This window comes from Talaromyces marneffei, chromosome 2, assembly GCF_009556855.1.
Source record: "Talaromyces marneffei chromosome 2, complete sequence".
NCBI lineage: Eukaryota > Fungi > Ascomycota > Eurotiomycetes > Eurotiales > Trichocomaceae > Talaromyces > Talaromyces marneffei.
Genome location: NC_072349.1, coordinates 3,477,596 through 3,500,244, shown reverse-complemented (window position 1 = coordinate 3,500,244; position 22,649 = coordinate 3,477,596). Strand labels below are relative to the sequence as shown.

General features: G+C 47.2%; 9 protein-coding genes, 2 non-coding genes and 1 pseudogene across 12 annotated transcripts; 6 read left to right on the top strand and 6 right to left on the bottom strand.

Annotated features, from left to right (window-relative positions):
- Positions 1-901: 901 nt before the first annotated feature.
- On the bottom strand, positions 902-3,564 carry EYB26_003624 (uncharacterized protein; the record flags this gene model as incomplete). The annotated part of the gene is made up of 5 exons (XM_054262918.1): positions 902-2,064; positions 2,117-2,508; positions 2,557-2,879; positions 2,939-3,188; positions 3,245-3,564. The coding sequence occupies 5 exons, from the start codon at positions 3,562-3,564 to the stop codon at positions 902-904; spliced, it is 2,448 nt and encodes an 815-aa protein (XP_054118893.1).
- Positions 3,565-4,836: 1,272 nt separating this feature from the next.
- EYB26_003623 (uncharacterized protein) lies at positions 4,837-6,439 on the top strand (the record flags this gene model as incomplete). The annotated part of the gene is made up of 2 exons (XM_054262917.1): positions 4,837-6,243; positions 6,296-6,439. 2 exons carry the CDS (start codon positions 4,837-4,839, stop codon positions 6,437-6,439), a joined length of 1,551 nt encoding a protein of 516 aa, XP_054118892.1.
- Positions 6,440-7,540: 1,101 nt separating this feature from the next.
- On the bottom strand, positions 7,541-8,650 carry EYB26_003622 (uncharacterized protein; the record flags this gene model as incomplete). Its single annotated transcript, XM_054262916.1, has 2 exons — positions 7,541-8,395; positions 8,453-8,650. The coding sequence occupies 2 exons, from the start codon at positions 8,648-8,650 to the stop codon at positions 7,541-7,543; spliced, it is 1,053 nt and encodes a 350-aa protein (XP_054118891.1).
- A 357-nt stretch (positions 8,651-9,007) lies between these two features.
- Positions 9,008-9,515, top strand: EYB26_003621 (uncharacterized protein; the record flags this gene model as incomplete). The annotated part of the gene is made up of 2 exons (XM_054262915.1): positions 9,008-9,079; positions 9,153-9,515. 2 exons carry the CDS (start codon positions 9,008-9,010, stop codon positions 9,513-9,515), a joined length of 435 nt encoding a protein of 144 aa, XP_054118890.1.
- A 129-nt stretch (positions 9,516-9,644) lies between these two features.
- On the bottom strand, positions 9,645-10,986 carry EYB26_003620 (uncharacterized protein; the record flags this gene model as incomplete). Its single annotated transcript, XM_054262914.1, has 4 exons — positions 9,645-9,744; positions 9,811-10,576; positions 10,638-10,819; positions 10,886-10,986. The coding sequence occupies 4 exons, from the start codon at positions 10,984-10,986 to the stop codon at positions 9,645-9,647; spliced, it is 1,149 nt and encodes a 382-aa protein (XP_054118889.1).
- Positions 10,987-11,411: 425 nt separating this feature from the next.
- On the bottom strand, positions 11,412-12,893 carry EYB26_003619 (uncharacterized protein; the record flags this gene model as incomplete). Its single annotated transcript, XM_054262913.1, has 1 exon — positions 11,412-12,893. The coding sequence occupies one exon, from the start codon at positions 12,891-12,893 to the stop codon at positions 11,412-11,414; it is 1,482 nt and encodes a 493-aa protein (XP_054118888.1).
- A 297-nt stretch (positions 12,894-13,190) lies between these two features.
- Positions 13,191-14,906, bottom strand: EYB26_003618 (uncharacterized protein; the record flags this gene model as incomplete). Its single annotated transcript, XM_054262912.1, has 4 exons — positions 13,191-13,354; positions 13,414-13,683; positions 13,736-14,369; positions 14,433-14,906. 4 exons carry the CDS (start codon positions 14,904-14,906, stop codon positions 13,191-13,193), a joined length of 1,542 nt encoding a protein of 513 aa, XP_054118887.1.
- A 1,208-nt stretch (positions 14,907-16,114) lies between these two features.
- EYB26_003617 (uncharacterized protein) lies at positions 16,115-17,299 on the top strand (the record flags this gene model as incomplete). The annotated part of the gene is made up of 1 exon (XM_054262911.1): positions 16,115-17,299. One exon carries the CDS (start codon positions 16,115-16,117, stop codon positions 17,297-17,299), a length of 1,185 nt encoding a protein of 394 aa, XP_054118886.1.
- Positions 17,300-17,615: 316 nt separating this feature from the next.
- EYB26_003616 lies at positions 17,616-17,686 on the top strand. The gene has a single exon. It is a non-coding gene; the product is annotated as a tRNA-Glu (tRNA).
- Positions 17,687-19,318: 1,632 nt separating this feature from the next.
- Positions 19,319-19,389, top strand: EYB26_003615. Its single transcript has one exon. It is a non-coding gene; the product is annotated as a tRNA-Glu (tRNA).
- Positions 19,390-20,198: 809 nt separating this feature from the next.
- On the bottom strand, positions 20,199-20,284 carry EYB26_003614 (annotated as a pseudogene). Its single transcript has one exon. The product of its transcript is annotated as a tRNA-OTHER (tRNA).
- A 492-nt stretch (positions 20,285-20,776) lies between these two features.
- EYB26_003613 (uncharacterized protein) lies at positions 20,777-22,621 on the top strand (the record flags this gene model as incomplete). Its single annotated transcript, XM_054262910.1, has 5 exons — positions 20,777-20,934; positions 21,015-21,049; positions 21,116-21,871; positions 21,950-22,074; positions 22,124-22,621. The coding sequence occupies 5 exons, from the start codon at positions 20,777-20,779 to the stop codon at positions 22,619-22,621; spliced, it is 1,572 nt and encodes a 523-aa protein (XP_054118885.1).
- Between the last annotated feature and the right edge of the window lie 28 nt (positions 22,622-22,649).

The window sequence follows — 22,649 nt, the reverse complement described above, 5'->3', positions numbered from 1 at the left end:
CAGATACGTTCTAGAAGTTGCTCTGTTCTGGTTTTGAGAAATGCATATTTTCCTTGCTGAGTTTGTATAGGAGGTATTCCAGCGGTGCAAAAGTACAAGGAGACTCTGATACTGCTCAGTGCGACGATAGTGTTTCACAGATGGTCTGAGCGCCGAAAGGAAAACGGTGGGTGTTGGTGGTAGACTTGTGTTAAAAACTTGATCGCAACTTGGCTGCGATCATCCAACTCTAAAGACCACGCCAATCCCATTGCAATTGGAATGAGCAGCTCTTCAGGTCCTCTCTCGTAAAGGAACTTCCAAGCACGTGTGAACATCTGAAGAATAATATCCCTGTTCACACACGCCCTTTTGATTGCAACGATCAACTGCTGAATGATTAGACCTGATCCTCGTCCCAGAAACGGTCCACATTGGCGGTCATAGCGAATTGCGCTCTGGTAGACAGTCAAAACAATCGAAGTGGTAATGCTTCGGTCATGATCCCGATAACACGAATATAGCTGCCGACAAGTCTGAATCGCTGAAAGGAGGCTGTTGAAGTCAGGGAGTTTTTTGAGCACCATTGCAGTGAGTTCGGGAGGTAAACTCATAAGATTCTTTGTCAAAAATCGTTGTTCCATCGTAAGATAATTGCCTGCGTCCAAAGATAATATAAATCATCATATATCGCCGGACCAACAAGTAAATGAGGGAAAAGAAAGACGAGGATCAAAATAGAAATGAAATGCATATATATATATATGTATGTACATGAGATACACCTTGCCCCATATCGTACTGCTACGGAGTTTGAGTAGGCGGCACTGCACCACTTCGTTAGATTTCTCTGTGTTCCTCTTAGGCATCGAAGATAGTAATTTTGATAGAGAAAAATGCTATTCTAGCTATGCAGCGCTTATTAATACACTTTTCGATGTTCTAGAGCCAGCGTTTCCTGAATCCGTCCTCTGATGACAGTGCCGTGGGCATCCTCAGCATGACTGAGAAGGTCCAATTTGTCTTGTAGTGGAGCTGTATCACACACATGACACACAACTCGATTGGAAGACCACGGTGGACTCACGTGTTTTCGCAAAAAATGCCGGGTTAGCGAGCCGGGTGTTGCGTACTTTGCAATTCGAGCTTTTAGAGGAATATTGGGATTTCCAACGCAGATGAAACAGATAGTCGGTCGATCTTCCCGGGACGTGACTCGAACAGAATCGATCGCGTGACGCAGGGCATTATCTGTCTCCTCCTTGACGACGACCCGCTGCCGTTTAGCAGAACGATGAGAATCTTCGTCATCGGGTGCAGGTCGGCGAGGAGATTGAGCTCCTCGGCGTGTGGGCCGGCCTTCTTCCACACCGCAAAACACAGTGCCAGCATCGATTGCCGCAATCCGGCGCTGATACTCTGCCTCGAGAGTTTTACCTGGTATAGCCATCATGCAGTCAATGAAAGCCAGATGCTGCGCAGACATCGAATCCCGGTCCTGTAAGGTCTTCTTGACCCGAGGAGTGACCATCAACCCTGCCAGCTGGCATTCCAAGTCGATCACGGGTTGTTCGTTCCGGTAACGCTCCAGATTCTCTCGAATCCGTTGATTCTTTTGTCGTTGCTTCTCATTGCGTAGTGCACGAACCGCTCGGTTGTGCCGTCGCTTCGCTTCCATTGTCCGGTGGTGGGAAACTTCCAGCTTATCTCGCAGCCGACGGTGGCATTTGGAAAGCGCTCCTTCATCGAGATGGCCAAAGAGGGCTTTGCAGGCTATACGGTCTCGCTCATACTTGGCTGCTTGAGCGTTCCATTTCCGTTTCCGTCTCTGGACGGTATCCTGCCGTGCACGAACCGCCGGAAGATCGTTAATAGACCTGGATTCTTCGGTAGACAACTTGTACGGTCGATTCGGATCAATTGACGCACTGAGCGAGCAAGCAAATCGTACTAATGGCGTTTGAGAACCTGTCTTGCGGACAACGCCCTGGGCGTCCACGTCAACATCGACCTCGTAATGTTGGATGAACGTTCGAATGTCAGAGTGTTGCATCATGACATTCTGTAGGGCCTCCGAGATTTCCTCTGTTCGCTATGTGTGAGCGGGCTGGTCGCACTGGGAGGGAAACGCACTTACCACTATTATTGAACTCTTTGGCTGCCGCATACCGAAGAAGATAGGGTTTAACAATGTCTTCAAATGTTGTGATTTCGCCAACACGACGCATTTGAGATCGCAATGTTGAGCTGAGCATTCGCTTTTCCAAAACAATCCGATATCCGGTTGTCTCCCGCTCCACCTGACAAAACACATATTTATCCAGTATTTCGTCCTTCAGTTTCAGGTCCTGCTGATTTAAGCCGTCACCAATGCCGAGGCTATAGAGTTTCTGTGCATTATCCAGTACGGGACCATTCTTTGTGATTCTCTTGAAGCCCTCGATGTGGAATAACATACTCAGCAGACAGACATGCGGACTAAGAGCCAGTATTGGATCAAAGATGATTTCTGGGATTTTGAATTCGTTCCTAGTCAGTCAGCGGCCCAGCCTAATAGAAAATCTTGGAGATACCTACGGGGCTTTCTTCCCAAGAAATTTCTTGGTGAATTCTGGCTTCAAAAAAATAAGCAAATTCGGTCGGCCTCCTTCCGGATCACGGATAAGCTTGAGTCCCAGGTCCTGATAGCGAAGATGTAAGAGGGCTCCAGGACGGCTTGCAGTAATAGCAGCGAGCTGAGTGTAGAAAAGAAGTTGGATCCGCCGCCAACCACATCCAAAACTCGTTTCGGTGGTGGACAACAGGACACGCGCAAACTCGGATACATCTTCAATATATATATTCTTTTTTGGCCTTCGATGCTCTTTCAGCTTTTTCTCGGTCGCTACTAGTGCTATGACCTACCCGAAGTCAGAAATTACACCAATGAATAAGAAGGAGTCAAATGTGACAGACTTACATCCTCCACCTTGACGATCGTATCTTTGCTGAGTCCTGACAAGGTCTCTTGCTTCAGAACAAGATGCCACCATTTCCAAAATGACTGAAGCGAACTCTTATATTTGATCCCGGGGCAGTGACGACCGTTTTTTCCACGACGAATATCGCACCGCCAGCTAAAGAAGGCACAAAGAAAACGGACTGTGTCTTCGGAGTCGGAGATGAGCTTCCACTGCTGGACGGGGTCCACGTGAATGTGCCGGCAGTACCTATGAGGAAAGATTTGTGAGCACTTAACAATATAAACGGGCTTAGCGTAACCTACCTATCCCAGTACTCACGGGTCTCGTCCAACTTATCCTGTGTATTTGGACTGTACCGTTTCTGTCGAAGCTGAGAGACATTCAGATTCTCCGCTATGGCCAAATACTCTTCTGCGGACAGTTGACCTTCATCGTGGAGATCATCGTCATCTGAATCACTCTCATCATCTGATTCCTCGTTGTCTGACTCCAAATCACTGGCAGACTCGTCGTCGGACCCGTTGTCTGAGAAGATCTGGCTCAGAACGGAGCTGGCCTCACTGTCACTCTCATCGTCCAAGGTGCTGACGGCCATCCTACCATCACATTGAGAGAGAGCCATGCTAGGTGATCAGGAAGCAGTGCCTGCAAAGCCGGGGGCTAGTTGCAGAGGAGGGAAGGGTATAAGAAAGAATAAAAGAAACAGAAGTCGGTCGAAGAGGGTGGAGACTCATTATAAGAAGAGCCATACTGACGAGACGAAAGAAGAACAGAGCCATTCATAATTAATAATAGAAGAGGTCAGCTCGTCTGAGTTCCTAGCCTGCGAATCCACCCTTCGAAGCCATAAGGATGGAGAAACAGGAAGACTACAATCCTGAGTGATCCAGAAACTGAGCGCTGAGTCATTAGGGCTTTGCCAGGTCCCAGGCCACAGTCACATGATCTTATAATGGCGTGGAAAACGGGCGTGGTGGGAAGGGAGAGGTGCGTGGCAAGAAGGGAGGTCGCACGGAAGCTTGCTCTTGGCAGGGCTTGGCGGTTAGTGAGCCGCTCAAAGCAGCGTGAAAGGTAGCCCATTTAGGCAGCTCGCTAACCGTCTGAACGTTATATAGAGTTAACTTAGAAGTTCTCTGGTTTCTTACGTAACAGGAGTAACAGGAGAATCCTCTTGTGCTAACTAACTAGTTAACTAAAAAGGCTACCGACAGCGCCGCCTGCACAATCCATTCGCTATCGCAATGGCCTCGGTCGTGGTAGTTGTGTATCCTGGCTCGCCAGACTCTGGTAAATTGAAGAATGAGTACCATCCTGGCTGGCCAATAGTACTCCCTACTATCGACGAGGAATAACTGTATGTCTATTAACCCATGATCAGCATCAAGTTGGTATTGTCAAGGAGGAATAAAAAACACACCAGAGACCCAAAATGCCACGGCAACTGTGACCAATTTTTTGTACACGGTCGTGCCGTGATTTTCCTTTGCAGTCATGGCTGCTTGTGTGTTAGGTGTGTTAAATGGATTGGTACAAATCTTGCAGGGGGGCGGATTATCAGCAGTTTACCCTAGTAAACTATGTAAAAATGCCTGCTTTATTGCCCTATTCGAGAAAATCATTTCATGATCTGCTCCTTCGGATTGCGCCACTTCTCAGGACAACCGGAGGGTGCCACAACATAAACGATTTACATTCCGGGCGAGACGCTTTAATCGTGGATTTAGCCTTTGGAATCTTTTTTTTCTACATCAACTGATCTCAGTTTCGGATTATTTGCATAACCAAGAGAGTAAGAAATACAGCTCTCAACCGTTCCAGTACATTACCTAAGTAAAACGCCAGCTATCTCAATCTCACAACCAGCACAAATTCACATGAAACCTATATTCCGAGAATGTCTCATCATTCACACAGCACGAATAGTGGGACTCGTCAAGTGCGAATCCCGTTTGAGTTATCTGATCAAACACTGCTTCACAACCAATGCTATGTCGATGGTCAATGGTGCTCTTCACTTTCAGGCAATTTTTTTACCATCGAAGACCCCGGTTCAGGCACGAAGTGGGCTACATGTCCCGATTGCATTCCAGAAGACGTCGATAACGTGGTGCAAAAAGCACATGTAGCCTTTCAACTGTATTCCCGAACAAACCCTAGAAAGCGCGCTCAACTTCTTTCCACATGGCATCAACTTATTCTCTCCGCAAGAGACGATTTGGCCAAGATCCTGGTTTACGAAACTGGTAAACCTCTTACCGAGGCATTCGGGGAGATAGACTATGGTGCTAGCTTCACGTGGTGGTTTGCCGGAGAGGCAGATAGGATCCGAGGGTCTACATTAGTGAGTGCTGCGGATAATCGACGAACAGTTACCATCAAACAGCCTATAGGCGTTGCTGCAGCACTGGTGCCATGGAATTTCCCAATAGCACTCGTGCTACGAAAAGTCAGTGCGGCTTTGGCTGCAGGGTGCACAATCGTGGTGAAGCCATCTCCAGAGACCCCGATGACAGCATTGTGTCTTGCCGATCTCGCCACGAGGGCTGGCTTTCCCAAGGGGGCGTTTAACGTTTTGACGACCAGTCTTGAGAACACTCCCGCGGTTGCGCAATCTTTGTGTACTCACCCCTTAGTGAAGAAAGTGACCTTTACGGGCAGTACTCGTGTTGGCAAAATCATCGCTCGTCTTTGTGCTGATTATCTGAAAAAGTCTACTTGCGAGCTTGGGGGAAACTGCCCCTTGATCTGCTTCGCCGATGCAGACTTGGACCTTGCTATCGATCAACTGTTTGCGCTCAAGTGGAGACATGCTGGACAAGCATGCGTCACGGCAAATCGAGTGTATGTCGAGCGCGCTATCTATCAAGACTTTATAGAACGAATTATCAAACAGACGAAGACACTCGTGGTTGGTCATGGGCTAGATCCCAATACTACCATGGGACCTGTTACTGTTGAACGTGGTTTGGATCGCTTGGAAGATTTGGTCGCAGACGCAGTGGGAAAAGGTGCTAAAATTGTTCTTGGTACTGGTACGAGATGCCACAAGGACAATATCAAAGACCTGACGAAAGGGTTTTTCATGAAGCCTACCATCCTAGTCGATATGACCGACGAAATGATAATGACCCATGAAGAGGTCTTCGGTCCAGTTCTTGGAATTTACCTATTTGAGACGGAGCAAGAGATTACAGATCGGGCAAACGCCACTCCGTATGGTCTTGCAAGCTACGTTTTTACGGAGAACACCCACCGCATCTGGCGGATGATGGAGAATCTGGAAGCTGGGATGATTGGACTCGTATGCACTCCTTGCCTTTTTAGCATCTAATAGGTACTAATAATGATCATAGAACGTGGGAAACAGTTCTGCTGCTGAAGCACCTTTCGGCGGAATGAAGGATAGTGGATGGGGAAAGGAGAGCGGTAAAGATGTTGCTATTGACGAATATCTCGTCAGCAAGACTTGCACAATGATGGTTAAGGACCATTACTAATGCATCGTATCTGACTATGTTTGAATTTACTCTTCATCGTAGTTGTAAGACCGGTCCAACATCTAATATTGAGGCTTCAACACAGTTTCAACTTGTCCGCGACCATATGTGCGCATGTAGTCGTATGAAGATTGATTATTCCGTATCTAGCCTAATGAGAGACATCCTGAGTCCATTTAATATGCCTGGGGGGGGTAAGTAGTCCCCCGAATTGTATAGCCATATTTTGAGGCGGTCACTTCGTTATCCTAAAAACATCAATAGAGGAGAATTACAATTCAGCTTGTCTTCATGCTGGAAGTCTTTGATCTTCTTGTAGAGTTCAATATTTCCACAGCTATTAAACGCTTTGCAGTGGTCATTAACATATGTAGTACAGCGAGGGTATCAGAGTAAAATATGTGACATAGAAAACTACCAACTAAGTTAGGTAACAGGGGAGTAATCCCGTATCCATGCCTACGCAGGGGCTTCCTCCAAGGTATGACTCCGACTTCAGAGCCTGAGCAGCGGTCTTCTAATCGAATTTCTGAAGGAAACTATCTGATAAATATCGATAAACCGGAACCAAGCTTTCCGAACACGATAAACGGGAGGCTTGTCGTCAATATCGTTATCGTCTGCCCTAAGATCATGCCACCATACTAGCTCCGGCATCCGGTATCCGACCTCCGCAATTAGAGATGAGATAGGCGTAGCGTAGTAACATGGATTCAGGAAAAGGCCGGTGGATGTGCTGTATAAGATAGCAGCTACCCGTCGTTTCTATCCGTTGGCTTGATGATTAGATCTTGTACTCTGTGAGTACAGACATATTACAACAGATCAATGTAGCTACTTAGTCAAGCAGAATAAGGTAGGCGAACAGCCAAGAAGTCAATAACACATTGACTACACTTGGGAGTGTAAGTGAATAAAAATAATAGTATTCATTCATTATCAGGACCGCATAATAATGCCCCGGGTCAGTTGGGGTTATAGTAATAAATTAAAGAATTAACCGTTGAAAAAGGACAGCAAAACCACAAACTCCATGCAGCCCGCATCATGCTGTTGAAACCCCCAAATTGTCCGCGCAAGTCTAGCCCATAGGCGTAGCGTTTATTTCGTCTTCGACTTCTCTAGCTTCCTCAACGCCCTCTTCCGAATCGACACATGCATATCATGATTGATATGAAGCACCGTCTTACTCCACACCCCCATGACACAAGTAATAAACCACGCCATCAACCCATGACTAAAATAAGGGCTGGAAGAATAGAAAAATTGGGGGGAACCGCCCCTGCAACCGATTTTGCTCAATGCTGCCTTGACCCATACCTTGGGTGTGGGGACGGTGAGCGTAGGGCGACGAATCTTGGACATGGCAGATGTGATCAAGTGGGCTTGCATGAGTTGCACTGTAATACCGTACGGTTCGAGTTCGGCGCCTAGAGCGCTGGACCAATATTGCAAGAAGGCTTTGCTGCCGGAATAGGTGGCCAGGAGAGGGGTGGGCAGCAAGCCGCCGAATGAGCCCATGGTCAAGATAAGACCGCGCTTGCGTTCAATCATACCCGGTGTAACGAGCTTTGTGACACGGAGGGTGCCGTGGCAGTTGATGTTAATGATATCCTTCATCTCATCTTCAGGAGTTTCGTCGAAGGGCACGGGGATACTATGGCTCTTGCCGACGTTGTTGACCAAGATTGCAATGTCGAGACCATTGATAAGGCTTTTGAGTAGTTCATAGTCCGAGTCCTTGTTTTGTGCGAAATCCATGGCTAGGATCTTGGTTTGGGTAGCTGGGTTTTTGGATTTGATTTCGTCGGCGAGAGAGACCAGTTTCGATTCGGTGCGGGATACAAGGATAACATTGAACCCGGCGCGGGCGATTTGGAGAGCGAATTCTTTGCCTAGACCGTCTGAGGCGCCGGTGATAAGGGCCCAGCTACCCTTGGGACCGAATGTGCGTAGCTATACAACAATTAGCATGACTGCCGTTTCGACTAAAAAAGGGAGAGGGGCACGTACAGATTTGCCCGGAAGAACAAACAGACTCAACAAGACTCTGACAAAAGTCAGGACCTGCGTAAGCAGCCAGACACCTCCGACAAACCCCAATCCGAAGACCAGCGCCGTTTGTAGTTGCGACATGTCTGCAGCCCTGAAATGGGCAAGTTTGTTGAGGTAGAGGTTGAGTTGCTCCATGGCTTGTTGTTGGAACGTCATGTTTGCCACCAAAACTACCACCTAGGGAAGGAAGAAGGAGCGAGGAAAATAAGAAAGAAGAAACACTCCGATCAACCCGAAAAGATGGATCTCTGTCAAATATAAGAAATAGACCAGTCACCGGGAACGGAGTCGGAGACGAAGCAAGGAGGGAGTGAAAAAGGAAAGTAAAAATCTCGGCTAAGCACCCCGTTAAGCCCGAAAAGTTGTTGAGCTCTTAGCTCAATCCGGGAGGTGCGCATGTGATTGGCCATCCGTGTTTAGTTGATAGTTTATTTTTGTTGACTTCAATTCTGTCCAACTTCACTCGATTGGCTCTAAGGTCTGAACATTATCGCAAGATATTCACGATAAAAAATGGCATCATCTATCCTCGACCAGTTCCGTCTCAACACAGACGAGGGCTGGCTGCCAGCTTGGTTACTGATCGTACGCCACCCCCTCCCCCTCCCCTGGCCTGCATCAACAACACTCTGACACCGACTGACATGATATGATATAGGTATCAGTAATCTCTGCCGCAAACTCCGCCCAATCCTACCTCAGCCCTCTATACCACTCTCAAATCTTCATTGGCTCCCGTCGCACCAACAATAAATCCCCCTCCACACCGCTCGCTGCACGCACATTCGGTACGTGGACGTTCGTGTCTGCTGTTATCCGCGCCTACGCCGCATACAACATCCACAACCCCGTGGCATACGATATGGCTATTTGGACATATGGAATTGCGCTGGTACATTTCACGACGGAATGGCTTGTGTACGGATCTGCGGAGTTCAGGGGCCGGATTGTATTTCCGTTTTTGTTTGCCTCGGGGGCTTTGGTGTGGATGGGGTTGGAGAGAGGGTATTATCTTGCTTAATTGATCGATCGACTCGATAGGATATGGTCCGGGGGGGTCAGGTGTATGGGAGCAATGCTGTTGAACAAAATGTGAAGATATGCATACGGTATAGATGAAATTCATTATGTGGTATACTTATAACATGGTCTACAGCTTCTTCCTATACAACTCTCCACCACAAGCGCGCAGTTTTGTCGTCGCCTGTTCGGGGGTGATGTCTCGTTGAGGCTCAGCCATCATCTCGTATCTATGTCATCCATTAGCATCATCACTCACTCCCAACACACAGAAACAGAAAAGAGAAAAGACGTACCCAACCAAGAACTTTCGCACAGTCGCACTCCTCAACAACGGCGGATAAAAATGCAAATGCAACCACGACGCCTCAACCTCCTCCTCCGTCCCCTCCAACGGCGCCTGATGAATCCCCATACTATACGGAAAATGCGTCTCAAATAGATTATCATATCGTCGCGTAATCTCCGCAATCGCCTCCGCCAGCTGCATTTTTTCGTCGGTATTCAAATCTACAAGCGCGCGTTTATGGGTCTTGGAAATAATCATAGTCTCAAATGGCCACGTCGCCCACCAGGGACAAAGAACCACAAACCCATCATTCTCGAAGACGATGCGCTCTTGCTTTTGGCATTCAAGAGCGACGTAGTCTCCCAGCATATGGCTACCACGGTGTTCTGAGCGGTATTTTTGGAGTTGTTCCAGTTCAATGGCTGGTTCTTCAGGTAGACTGCTGGTTGTCCACACCTGACCGTGCGGATGTGGGTTTGAGCATCCCATGGCGGCACCCTTGTTTTCGAAGATTTGCATATATCGATATTGCGACTTAGGTTTGGTGAGAGACGCGGTTGGCGCCTCGGGGGGTAAGTGGGTTGCCGGCGCAACGGCGGCGAGGGGGTTTTTGGGTGATAAGTGAGAGGTATAGATTTCTGTCCAGGCGTCGATTACGGGGACGATCTCTGCAGCAGATAAATCTGCAAGGGTTTTGTTGTGGGCGGAGGAGAAGGTGAGGACGTAGCATTTGCCGACGACAGGCTCGGCGCGAAGGAAGAATGATTCTGCGCCTGCATGTTGGTCAGTTGGGTTCGCATTCGCGGTGCGAGAGAGGAGAAAGGAGGGGAGCACCTTTCTCCTCTGGCTGGTAATCTGCCTGCTCTTCCTTCACGGCGCTGTAGTCATTGACAAAGACAAAGGTGTTTTTGTACTGCGGATTGGCGTCACCCTGGGCGCGAGTGTTTCCAGGACAGAGGTAACATGCCAGGTCGTATTCTGGGAGAGTCGTTTTTGATGGTGATTCTTGTTGTCCTCTAGTTTTTTTTTTTTTCTTCTGTCAGTATGGCACGTAGTCTTCCAGACGGGTTGATATAACGTACTGCCATGGTCTCTTGGTCCGGTGAGGAGACACCAGAATGTATGAGCCGCGGAGAGGATTGAATCTCCGATGCGAGATGTCGTTGAGCACGCTTTCGGCCATTCTGTGTATAGCCTCGTCTATTAGTACTCAGGCAATAGAAAGAAAGTGAAGAGGAGAAGAATAAGTACAAAAATCACTCAACGCAACATCGACATTTCTTGCAGGGCGGGGCTACTCCATGCATTCAATATTACCGTAACACAATTACGCTGACAGCCCATAAAAATGCGGGGCAAGGGGAACGGCGGACGCTAAACAGCCTCTTTACGGGCCGGGCAACAGCTGTCCCTGACGTAATTTATTACGGACCGTGTAACAAATTTACCCGATTACAATACACAAATAAGCCGGGGTTCACCGGTTGAATAGGCCAAGTCCGTCTGATAGATACCGATATGATATATTCTAAAGTTCTATAATACATGATGATACACTCTATATCCACATGCTCCCCTCAGTAGCAAGGTGAACTCTTTCATAGGGGTTTATTTCCTCGTCCTCCAAGTCGCATTCCTATGCTTAAAATACTCCTTGGACGCAATCGCCTTCCAAATCCCCAAGAATCCACCAATGGGCCAATAAGACACTAAACCCTTACTGCTGTTGCTGTTGCCAGGCACAACCTTGACCTTGTGCCATACACTCGGCAACCCCGTCGCAAAATACTTCTCGCGCAATGCTTCATACCATTTGCGATCAAACCGTTTCCAAAACTCGTCTTCGGGGTAGTATGTGTGCGCATACAGCCATTTCATGCCTCCCAAATCATTCAGTTTGTGCTCTAGATCACGGTTCTTAGCGATAAACTCGGCTGATTCCGAGGGCCCGAAACCCCATAGTCCGATGTTTAGTAAACGGCCTGTATGTTTTGTGTCGGTGTTGTGTGGGTGCATGGTTGGTGTGGGCGATTGTTTGAGCGGGCAGTACCATAACGGCCAGATGTTGAATGTCTTTGTAGTGTAGTCAATAAATTCTTCAGCTGTTTCGTAAGGCAGCGCCAAATCCTGGACAATATACCGGTTTGACTCGCCGCTGGCGTGCAACGCTTTGTAGAGCATGCGGGTATGCAAAAAGTCATCCAGGAACCAGCGCGTGAATTTGCTGAAGGGCACAAAACGAAAATATTTGAATGCTGATGCGCCGACCCAAAATCCACCACGGTCATAGCGGAACAAATACTCGGCTAGCGGGACGTATTCAGTCACAACTTCTTGCGTCTTTGTGATATTTTCCACATGCAGATAAAACCAGGGATCCCAGGGATTGCTGAACGTCTGAGGTTTTATGTCCGCCGGTAGCTCGTCGGTCAATTCGCCTTTGATAACCACGCCATGCTCTGGCGAGAATTGAATACCATCAATATACTCAAACGGCGCCTTGTCCGGGTTTGCACTTTCCTTTTCCAACGCCTCAATGGCAGCTCTGATGCTGGGTTTGCGCTCATAAGTCACTTTGACGAATTTCTTCGCTTCGACAAGTTTCAGTTCGATCAGCGTCGTGATTCCGAGACTTCCCACCGCACCAGCGGCGCCACGAAACAAATCCGTTTTTTCGTTGGGACTAGACTTGACAACCTCGCCATTCGCAAGGACCATTTCCACGGAGTTGATCGTTCGATCAAAAAATCCATGCCGAAAGGAACTCGATTCACCACTCGTACCCGAATATCCTCCGCCGGCGGTGATACCCGGGAATTCCATGACTACAGGCGGCACAAGGCCATGTTTGAGGGTTGCCTCGACAAGCCTGTCCATGGGCACATTGGGCTCGACGGCCGCAGTTTTGGAGCTGCGATCCACGCGCAGGACATTGTTGAGCTTGCTGATGTCGACGAAATTCTGGCTTGCTCCGAGCCTGGGGCGGGTGCTGTTTGTTGAGCCGTGGAAGATGCGGTATGGTTGGTTTAGTTTGTGGAATTGGCTGACTACGCGGGATATTTCTTTGACTATTTCTTCGTGGCGGCCCATTTTTCCTTGTCAGCTTCTCCTTGGAGAAGATTGGGCGTGCGATGTAGCGCAATGAAATGGAGAATCGTTGCGAGAATCGTTGGCCCGTTCGACTTCGGGATGCTAACTGTAATTTTCACGTATTCATTGTTACCGTATTTGCTAAGTTTCAAGCTTGGTTATTGGATGAAGCTTTTGAAATACCGTAATTAGATTACCACGTATCTTATTTCCATAGAGATGCCGAGGCCCTACTTTCTAACGGTCAAACAGATCATAAACGGGCATTATAAACTACAAATATGTATATTTCATAGATTATGCTTTGATCTTGAACAGTCGCACATGCACACCATTCCGATGCGTCAATGTCAAATCCACCTTTGCATCAGGCACTGGGCTCCCCCCGTCGTTCTCAAGGGTATCAAAATTCTGCGCCAATCTAATAAGCATGTAACTTGCCTCGATGAGGGCATATTGTTCTTCAACCCAGTTAGTCTCATTATACTATATACGTTATGGAGATTAAGTGGATACTCACGGCCAAGACAAATACGCGGCCCACCATTAAACGGGATATACTCCCATGTCTTTGAAGAAGCATTCTCTTCCCATCGCTCAGGCCTAAACTCCTCGGCGTCCGGACCCCAGATATCAGTTCGTCGGTGCATTCTGTACAGACTGAATGGGATGACGGTATCCTTTTTAACGAAGATGGGTCCCTTGCCATCGGGACCTCCGCCGCGGGGGAGAGATGTATCTCTGAATGACATGCGACTGTTGATGGGGACTGGGGGGAGGAGACGAAGGGCTGTAACCATTAGCACTTGACCAAACTCTTAATAAGGGTAACGGGGGCTTACCCTCGTTGAGAACATATCTCAAGTATCGCATATTCTTGATATTGGCGTGAGTGATTTCGCCAGTTGGATGAGCTGCATCACCGTATTCATCGATGATTTCCCGGCGTAAACGCTTCCATATGGCCGGGGCATGGGACAGATAGAACAAAACCGAGCTCAACAGACTAGCAGTCGTATCACGACCCGCAATCAACAAATTGAGGATATTATCTCTCAACACCTTGGGGTCCTGAGTATCATTTGCAAGCGCTTGCAAAAACACATATCGGTCAGAGACTTTGGTGTTCTTGCGCGACTCCAAAGCTATACAGACGTAATGGTCAGCAATGTCGTGCACATATTTGCAGGCAGAAGTATATTCCTTGTTTCCGTCAACGAGGAAACTAAGTTTCTGTGCACTTATGCGCCGACTGATCCATTCAAGGGATTTGTCGAATGCGCGACCGAATTCGGCTGCGTCGCTGCGTCCAGCTGCATTTTTGGAGTTGGCGAGGGACTCGCCAAATAAAAAGTGGGTGGAAGAATCGTTTGTGAAGGAGAAGAAAAGGGGTTGGATGTCGAAGAGGGAGCCGTCTTTGGGGATTTTGGCTAGAAAGTCTGTGATGTGTTCATCCATGAGTTGGAGGTCGGCGACCTATGCTAATTAGTCGAGGACTCTTAGATAAATTTATACCTAGGTAGAATAGAGGGAATATACCTGATCTTTTGTGAATTGAGGACGCAACAACGTCCTAGCATGCGACCACATCTGGCCATCGGCATTGAAAATGCCATCGCCCAACAATGGCCAGAAAGTTTTTGCGCGGTGACCAAGCCCAAAGTCATTGAATTGAGATGTCAAAATAGCTTTAATATTCTCCGGATCAATGGTGAACAAGACATCATTGCTTGGAGTCTTTTGATTAAAGGTAGGTCCGTAGGTTTTATAAAGAGAATCATGTAATTGGATACGTCTTCCTTCTCGAGCTGCCTTGGCGACTTGTAGGAAAAATCCGATGCCAAACGGTCCGGATGGACCATGTACAGCTGGCAGGCAGCCGAGTGCTTTGGCTCGTTGCTGGGATCGGAAGGAGAGGTAGAGATTCCGGATGATGAAGAAGAGGCCGATGAGCACCAATCCGATGAGGATGGGGTGCTCGGTTGTATCGATCATTTTACTCCCTGCAGCCATCTTGTCTGAATTCTGATAGGTTTGCCTAAGTTGCAATTGACAAGCTCTCTAGATACAAAGTCAACAAAACACTTATATCTCCTCAGGCATGACATCTTTACTTATATTCCGAACAATAAACAGTGGGGCATCAGATCGACATTGTTCTCATCCAAAGGATTTGCTTATATTCCTCTTCTAGACGAATTCCCGGAAATACATCAATCTCGTATGAACCCTCAGAGCTGTATATAGTCCGTCATCACGGAGAAGTCCGTATGTAGATGTTCAACGGCCATAGGTAACTGCCAATCCTAACAAACAGAATATGGAAGGATTATGATACTTGAATAAAAATAACTGCGCACATACCCATTGAATTGAACGACATGCACTCGATCGGACATACTGTTCACATCGAGTTTAGTTTATCATCGTTTCGGTTCGGGTTGTCTTCTATCTTGAGCTCGCGCCTCCGAAAAAACTTTTGGCGTTGGCTGGCCCCCGCGATGTGGACCGGGCCCGGTCATACCGCGTTGATCTTAGCGTTTTCAACAGTTTCTATCTCTGTTGGTCTTGGTAGTTTCAAGATTTCAGCTCTATCCAATGATCGATCATCCATGCCGGCCATCGACCGTTGGGCGGTTGGATTGGCTTGATTAGGTGCATGGTCTTGACTGGTGTAGAGGGTCCGTCCGTTAATCTGCTTCATTTTCTAAGGCAGTTTCACAATTTCACACCGGGTGCAATTCAGAATCGGATCAATTGACTGTTTTGAAAGACGTCCGAGATCCTGTCACATAGTTACCACGTAATGATTGAGATGTATGCAGTAATCCGAGTTGTCGCAAAGAAGGGACCAGGCGCAGCCCAGACCGACCTTTCGTAATACTTCCCTGTAGGTTGCAACGTTCAGCGAATCTGTAGATTCTGTACTGTAGTAAGAAAGTTAGATCTGCTACGTTCGCATAGCTAGAAAGCGTTGAGAGCATGCCCAAGATTGAAATACGTGGCCATTTTCATGAAAATCTACACTTGATGTCGGTAGAAAAGAGAACAATCATGGATGTAATAACTTCTCACTCAGAACGGTACGGTAGGGCTAACCCCGCAGGCATAAGAAACAACGTCCAGGTCCCGCATAGATCTATCTTAGTCTTTACATCACCACATGCCTCATACCTGTCTATTCATCCCTCAATTAACCAGTACCTATAAAACAGAATAAAATGTCCGACCAACTCAACTTTGAAGACACCAACATCTGGCGCATCGGCACCGACATCGACCACAAAGTTAAATACAACTCCGCCGCGACAGAGCCCGCCTGGAACAACACTCAAATCGGCCCTCAGCCGGGTCTATGGATATGGCGCATTGAGGATTTCCACGTCGTCCCCTGGCCGACGCAATTATATGGTCAATTTTATGATGGGGATAGTTACATTGTCCTACATTCGTACATCATTCCCCGGGCAGGAAATCAGCCGGAAAGGTTGGCACATGACATCTTCTTCTGGCTCGGCGCAAAGACCACGCAGGATGAAGCCGGAACTGCGGCTTACAAGACTGTAGAATTGGATGAGTACTTGCATGGGATTGCTACCCAGCACCGCGAAACGCAGCTTCATCCATCGGAGGAATTTTTGAGTCTTTTCCCAAGACTGTCCATCAGAAAGGGAGGGGTGCGCTCTGGGTTCCATCATGTTGAGACCGAGCAACAACTGACCGGTCATACGACATTGCTTCGGATCTTTACCCAACCTACTGCTGCAGCACATGGCCACTCGGTTGTTGTTCATGAGGTAGAGCCTACATGGAAAAGCCTGGATGATGCAGATGTCTTTGTGCTCGAAAAGGATAATAAGATCTGGGTGTGGCAGGGAAAGGATTCAAGCCCCATGGAAAAAGCAAAGGCTGCGCAGGTAGTTAGTGATTTGACGCTTGCGAAGCATATTGATGTTGAAGTCTTGTCGCAGACGGAGGCTAGGGCTAAGATAGTTGTTGATCTGTTGGGTGGAGGGGATGCTGCGCAGTCTTCGTATCGTACTGGACGGCCGATTCGAGGTGCTGCACCATCTGCTGCTGCAAGACCGCCGAGATTGCTTCGAATTGTCTTTGATGAGTCCGGTCGGTTTCAATTCAAATTGGATAAGGAGGGTGATTCTATCCGAGTATCGGACTTGGATAGCAATGACGTCTTCATCTTTGACACTGGAAAGAAGATCTGGGTCTGGGAAGGGCAGAACACCAGTCCAGAAGTGAGAGATGCGTGGAAATCATGCACTGGAGCATATCTGCGATATTTGCAGCGGGAATCGCAGGCCCCCGATGTGATTGCGGCGACGCCCGTTGCGAAGGTGGTTGAAGGGTTTGAAAACGCGGCATTCTTCAAGTCAATTTCTGTATATTGATCTGTTATTCGACGTATATATTGCAATAATCATTGTTGCCACAGATATACAGTTGGCCTGGCATGCTTACAGTAGTACCTAGGTACGGTTCGAGCAACTGGCTTACCTAAAGGCAACTATGTGCTTCCTCCAGATTTGGTGATAGGCGTTGAGCGTGGACACCTCTATCTAGAAACCAAAGAAATACTTTCATTTGCACAAATAGGCCAAGACCTTATGAATGAGTGTGGCTTCAATAGGAATTCGTATGCTCTGATAAAAATCGGAGTATTAATTATTTATATAGTAAAAAAATAAAAATAAAGCATATCGGAAATCCGATATGGTGTAACGGTAACATCGCCCTCTTTCACAGGGCAGCTCGGGGTTCGATTCCCCGTGTCGGAGCTTAACTTTTTATCTTTTTTTACACTCCTTTCTACTTTTCTTTTGGCTTGAGTGTCCTGTTTACTTTTTAAAGATAGCTTCTTGCCTTTCATTAGCTGATAGTTTTGTGTTAGATGCATATTATCCCGTTGGCGTACTACCAGTAATAGAAAGCTCTATTGTATGTGATACGCTCAGATGGGTATAGTTTTTCAAGGAGTTGCATCAGTCGCTTGAACTCAAGTCGCAAAATCAGTGGTTCTAAGAGTGAAATCAAAAACTATAATACGTTTTCTGCATCTTAACAACCCTTTTTTTTGCAGCGTACAGTTAGGAGTACTCGTGTCCCAATCAACCAGAGAGGAGCACCTTCCGGCTACTACGAAAGAAGATCTCGGACAAATTGGGCTAAGCACATTCACAGCCAATATCCACATAGAGGAGTAACAACTACCATATTCTTGTTGAGGTCTCAAGTCTGCTCCAGCCTGGACTTCCCCCAGAATGATGACACGTTCAAGCACTATTATGCTGGATGGAGTCTACTGTGTTGCATCAATCCACCCCCATCCTTTCACCGTGTTGAGTGAGCTCGAACTCATCCATTAGCTCGCGGTCCTTCTTACGCCACTTCACAGTCATCCTTCACTCTTCGAATAAAAATATATATCCGGCACGATTGCAACTGCACTAACAGCAACACCAAAGTAAAGTATCGCTCTATAACACAGGATCTTACCCCCAGAACGCTGCGCAATCTGAACCTCAATAATAGAAACAAAGACCAGGCCCAAACTATTCCCATACAGATTATCGTGCTAATGATCAAGTCAGCAATACCCTGCTGATTTCGGCGAACAGAGTTACTGGCAATAATCTGCCTAGCAGTACATCGATCAATGAGCATGTTCCCAGTACCGATCCAATATAATCAATCCCTCCACTCTAGTCGAGGGGCTTCTTTGAGGGACTCGAAATTCCTAGAGCAATAACGGCGGCAAAACCCATACCAGCCCTACAATAGAAAGTCTGCTGTCAGTTATACTAAACTTTCACAACACTTGACGGGTATACGAGGCTTGTAGGAATACAAAGAACCCCTAATATTCCGTCCTTTCAGGAAAGCGCCGAGCAACAGTGCCCCGAGATATCCTGCTATGGGCGCTGAGACCCCAATACCCCCTAAACTGAGATTGTGTATACGACCTGGAGGAATGGTACGTGATTTGGACGACGATCTCGTGGAGGTGAGATATTCACATCTTCCCTCTGGAACGCGACTACTGGCCATTGAGCCTCGAGGGTAAAAGTTTGGACTTGCGATATGCTGTTTTCCAGGCTGACTATTGACAATGAAGAAGGGAAAGGTGTGTGGAACAGTGAAGAAGATGTTGGATCCTCCTAGACAGAATACTGTCTTTTACGTACATCAGGCCCTTGGCTGACTCATAACTCATTATACCCTTTTAGGTTATCTCCCTCGGTTGACGAGCCAGTGACCGACTCAGGACCAAGCTCTGTAAATCAACAGATACAGGTAGACAATTAGCTATGAAAAATGTAATTTAATCCTGATGTACAACACATGCGCGACAAGGGTATAGCCCTAGTATATTTATAAATCAAAATAGAAGACTTTATTTTCATCCGACATCCGATATGGTGTAACGGTAACATCGCCCTCTTTCACAGGGCAGCTCGGGGTTCGATTCCCCGTGTCGGAGATACCTTCTTTTTCCCTTTTTACTCCCCTATCTTCTTCTTCCTTCGTATCTTTTTATCCTTGTTAAAGGGACCCTGCCCTAACTTACTCTTTTTAGCCTACTCTTTTTGTTGATTCAAGAGCAATCGCCTCAAAGAAGCGCTCCCATGGCCTTGGGTCGTGGATAGCTGGACAAAACCAATTAAGCTTTTTGAGATTTGGTCGTGTACCTCTGAAAAATCGAATGAAACAATTTACTCCCTGTTGTAGTCCTAAATTTCCAAGCTCTAGGTGGTATAGATCCTCAGATTTGGGCGTGATATGTCCCAGAGATCAAGAAACTCTTCAGTCATTTGCCACTATTTGAAGGTCAGGATGCAATGCGATCTCAATGTCGGTCTCATGTCTTCAATGGGACAATCTTATCCTTCATTTGTTCACGCTCTAACCCGAGACTTCTTCAAGCGGCTCCCATCGCCTCTGGTGGATAGACAGGAGGCAGTGGTGGCCGTATATCTCAGGATCTCGAGGTCAACTGCCTACGATACAGTCAAGAAATGCTTGACCCTGAGGTATACTTCCAGTACCTAGGCATGTGTATTGATATATATATCCCTCCCACACCCGGAATAAAAGAACAACAAGCAAGCAGTGATACATGTCAATGTCAATAGCTGAAAAATGTGATTAGCCTTGACACCGCGTAGTGTTTATACCCATACAGTCTCCCAGAGGGAAAAAAAAGAGATATATGCAAGGAAGCTGATTTACTCATATTTCATTCATATATCTTGTCTTGAGTGAGAGAGCAAAAAATTGCGAAAAAATTAACTCCGACACGGGGAATCGAACCCCGAGCTGCCGTGATCGTGTCTTTCTAATGAGAGACGGCGATGTTACCGTTACACCATATCGGATTGTGGAAGATAGAAAATAATAATGGACTATGACCAGATCATTTGGTATGTAAGAGCTTTCTACAGATGGCTTGATAAGTTAGCTTTTACCATAGTTAGTTCTAACTAAAAAGGTGAAACGTTTCTCATCTAAACTTGGCTGCGGAACGTGCCGATCAACCTTCTCCATCTACATTCTGATTGGTAGGAAGTTCGCCGCCATCAGATCGTATGGTTGTCACTATAATTAGCGCCAGGGCACGTTGGTAGCTAGGCCTTGAGCTAGTCTCGATGCATACTCACTTTCCTTGATTCCTTGAATAGGAAGCGACATGCGAAGAGTTTCTCGCCCCTCTTTGATGTTAACCTGAAAATATGGATTACTTATCTTCTCTTTTCTCTTTTTTTATCTCCAGGGAATCCTGTGTGATTTCTTCGTCCGTTAGAATCCATATGCATCGTTGATTGTATATATACTTGTATTGATATACATACCTAATCTATGTAGTCAAGATGGCTGACCCAACACCAATAAACATCGAAGACACCAAACGCCCCGCAAACCTCGAGGATCCAGTGGACAACAAGCCAAAAGAAGGATCAATAATTGCACCGGATCAATTCGATACTAGTTATGAGACGAGTAGAAAGGAGATATGGTCTTATTATGCGTGCGTCTACATGACCCTAATCCCGGGTTCCAGAGATATACCTTTAGTTTGATAATAGATTGACCGAATTGCGAAAATAGGTATTACATTGGAAATAATGGATTGACATTATTCAGTACGTTCCCAGCCACTGGACTGGACTCCTCCGAATTTTTCCACATAGTACTAATAAGGAATATAGACTTCGCACCAACAGCCTTCCAAAACTTGCTCTACCAAGCCGCCGACTCCAACAGCCAGCTCTACTTTGCCGGCAAACTGCGCTCCATCAACAGCATCGTCCTGCTCTGCAACGGCATCTCCTTCGCCATCCAAATCGTCGTGTTTTTGATCATTGGCAGCTTCGCCGATTTCGGGACCTGGAGGCCTAATATTCTAATCGGATTATCGCTTGTAGCATGGGCCATTGGATTCGCGTGGCTCGGTGTGCACGACGCTACAAAATGGGAGGCCGCTACGGGCTTATATATTGTTGGATTGATTGCCTACCAAACCACGCTCACGTTCTGGACAGCTGCGTTCCCGGGTCTAGCACGCAACACAGCAGAAATGAAACGCGCCGCCGACGAACTCGTGTCCGGCAGCATAACGCGCGACGAATACGATTTCGCGGATAGCATGAAACGAAGCCAGCTTTCCAACATTGCATTCTACATCCAATCCGTCGGGGAGATTTTCATTCTGGCCATTATCGTGGGGATTATGTTTGGATTGGACGTAAACGCCAGCACGGAGAACAATAACTGGGGACTGAGTGTATTGATTGCGTTCGCGACGGGGGTGTGGCTGTTGTTGGCTATTCCGTGGTTTGTGTTTGAGAAGAGGAGACCGGGCCAGGACCCTGCGCCGAGAAACATTATTATGGCCGGGTTGTGGCAGTTGTATCATGCGGGCAGGCAGATTTTGCAGTTGAGGCAGAGCTTGATTTATCTCATTGGTATGTACTCCATTTCCTCTCCTCCCCAATGTTCTTTCTCTATAGGCTGGGTGGAGGAGCTAATGTGTTGTTGGATAGGATACTTCCTCCTCGGCGATTCATTGAATACAACCGTCACCGTTATCGGTACCCTTCAAAATAGTATCGTAGCCTACAACACCCTGCAACTAACCTACCTCTTGATCGTCGGCATCGCCGCACAGGTCCGTTTCCCCCCTCCCCTATCACCAACCCTTCTAACGTGTGGTTCAGGCAATCGGTATCTACGTCTTCTGGTTCGTCCAACGCCACTTCCACCTCAGCACAAAGACGATGTTCAACGTCATCGCCATCGGCATTATTCTGTTAGATGGCTGGGGCATGATCGGCATCTGGACCCAGCGTTTCGGCTTCCATAACGAATGGGAAGTATGGCTCTACCAAGCCTACTATGGGTTATTTGTCTGCCCCTGGTACTCGTACAGCCAAATCATGATCTCTGAGGTTACTCCCAGAGGAAAAGAGTTTTTGTTCTTCTCGTTGTTTAGTATTATCGGGAAGACGTCCAGCTTCATAGGGCCGATTGTGTCGAGTGCGATTATTGATGCGACGCCCAGTGGGAATGAGTCGACGCCGTTTTATTTTTTGTTTGCGTTGAGTGTGGTTAGTTTTGGGGTGTTGGTGGTCTTTGTGGATTTGAAGAAGAGTCGGAAGGAGCAGGAGGAGTTTTTGATTTTGGAGGAGAGGAGGAGGGGTGCTCCCGTTGCTTAGAAGAAGCCTGCAAAGATAGATAGATAGA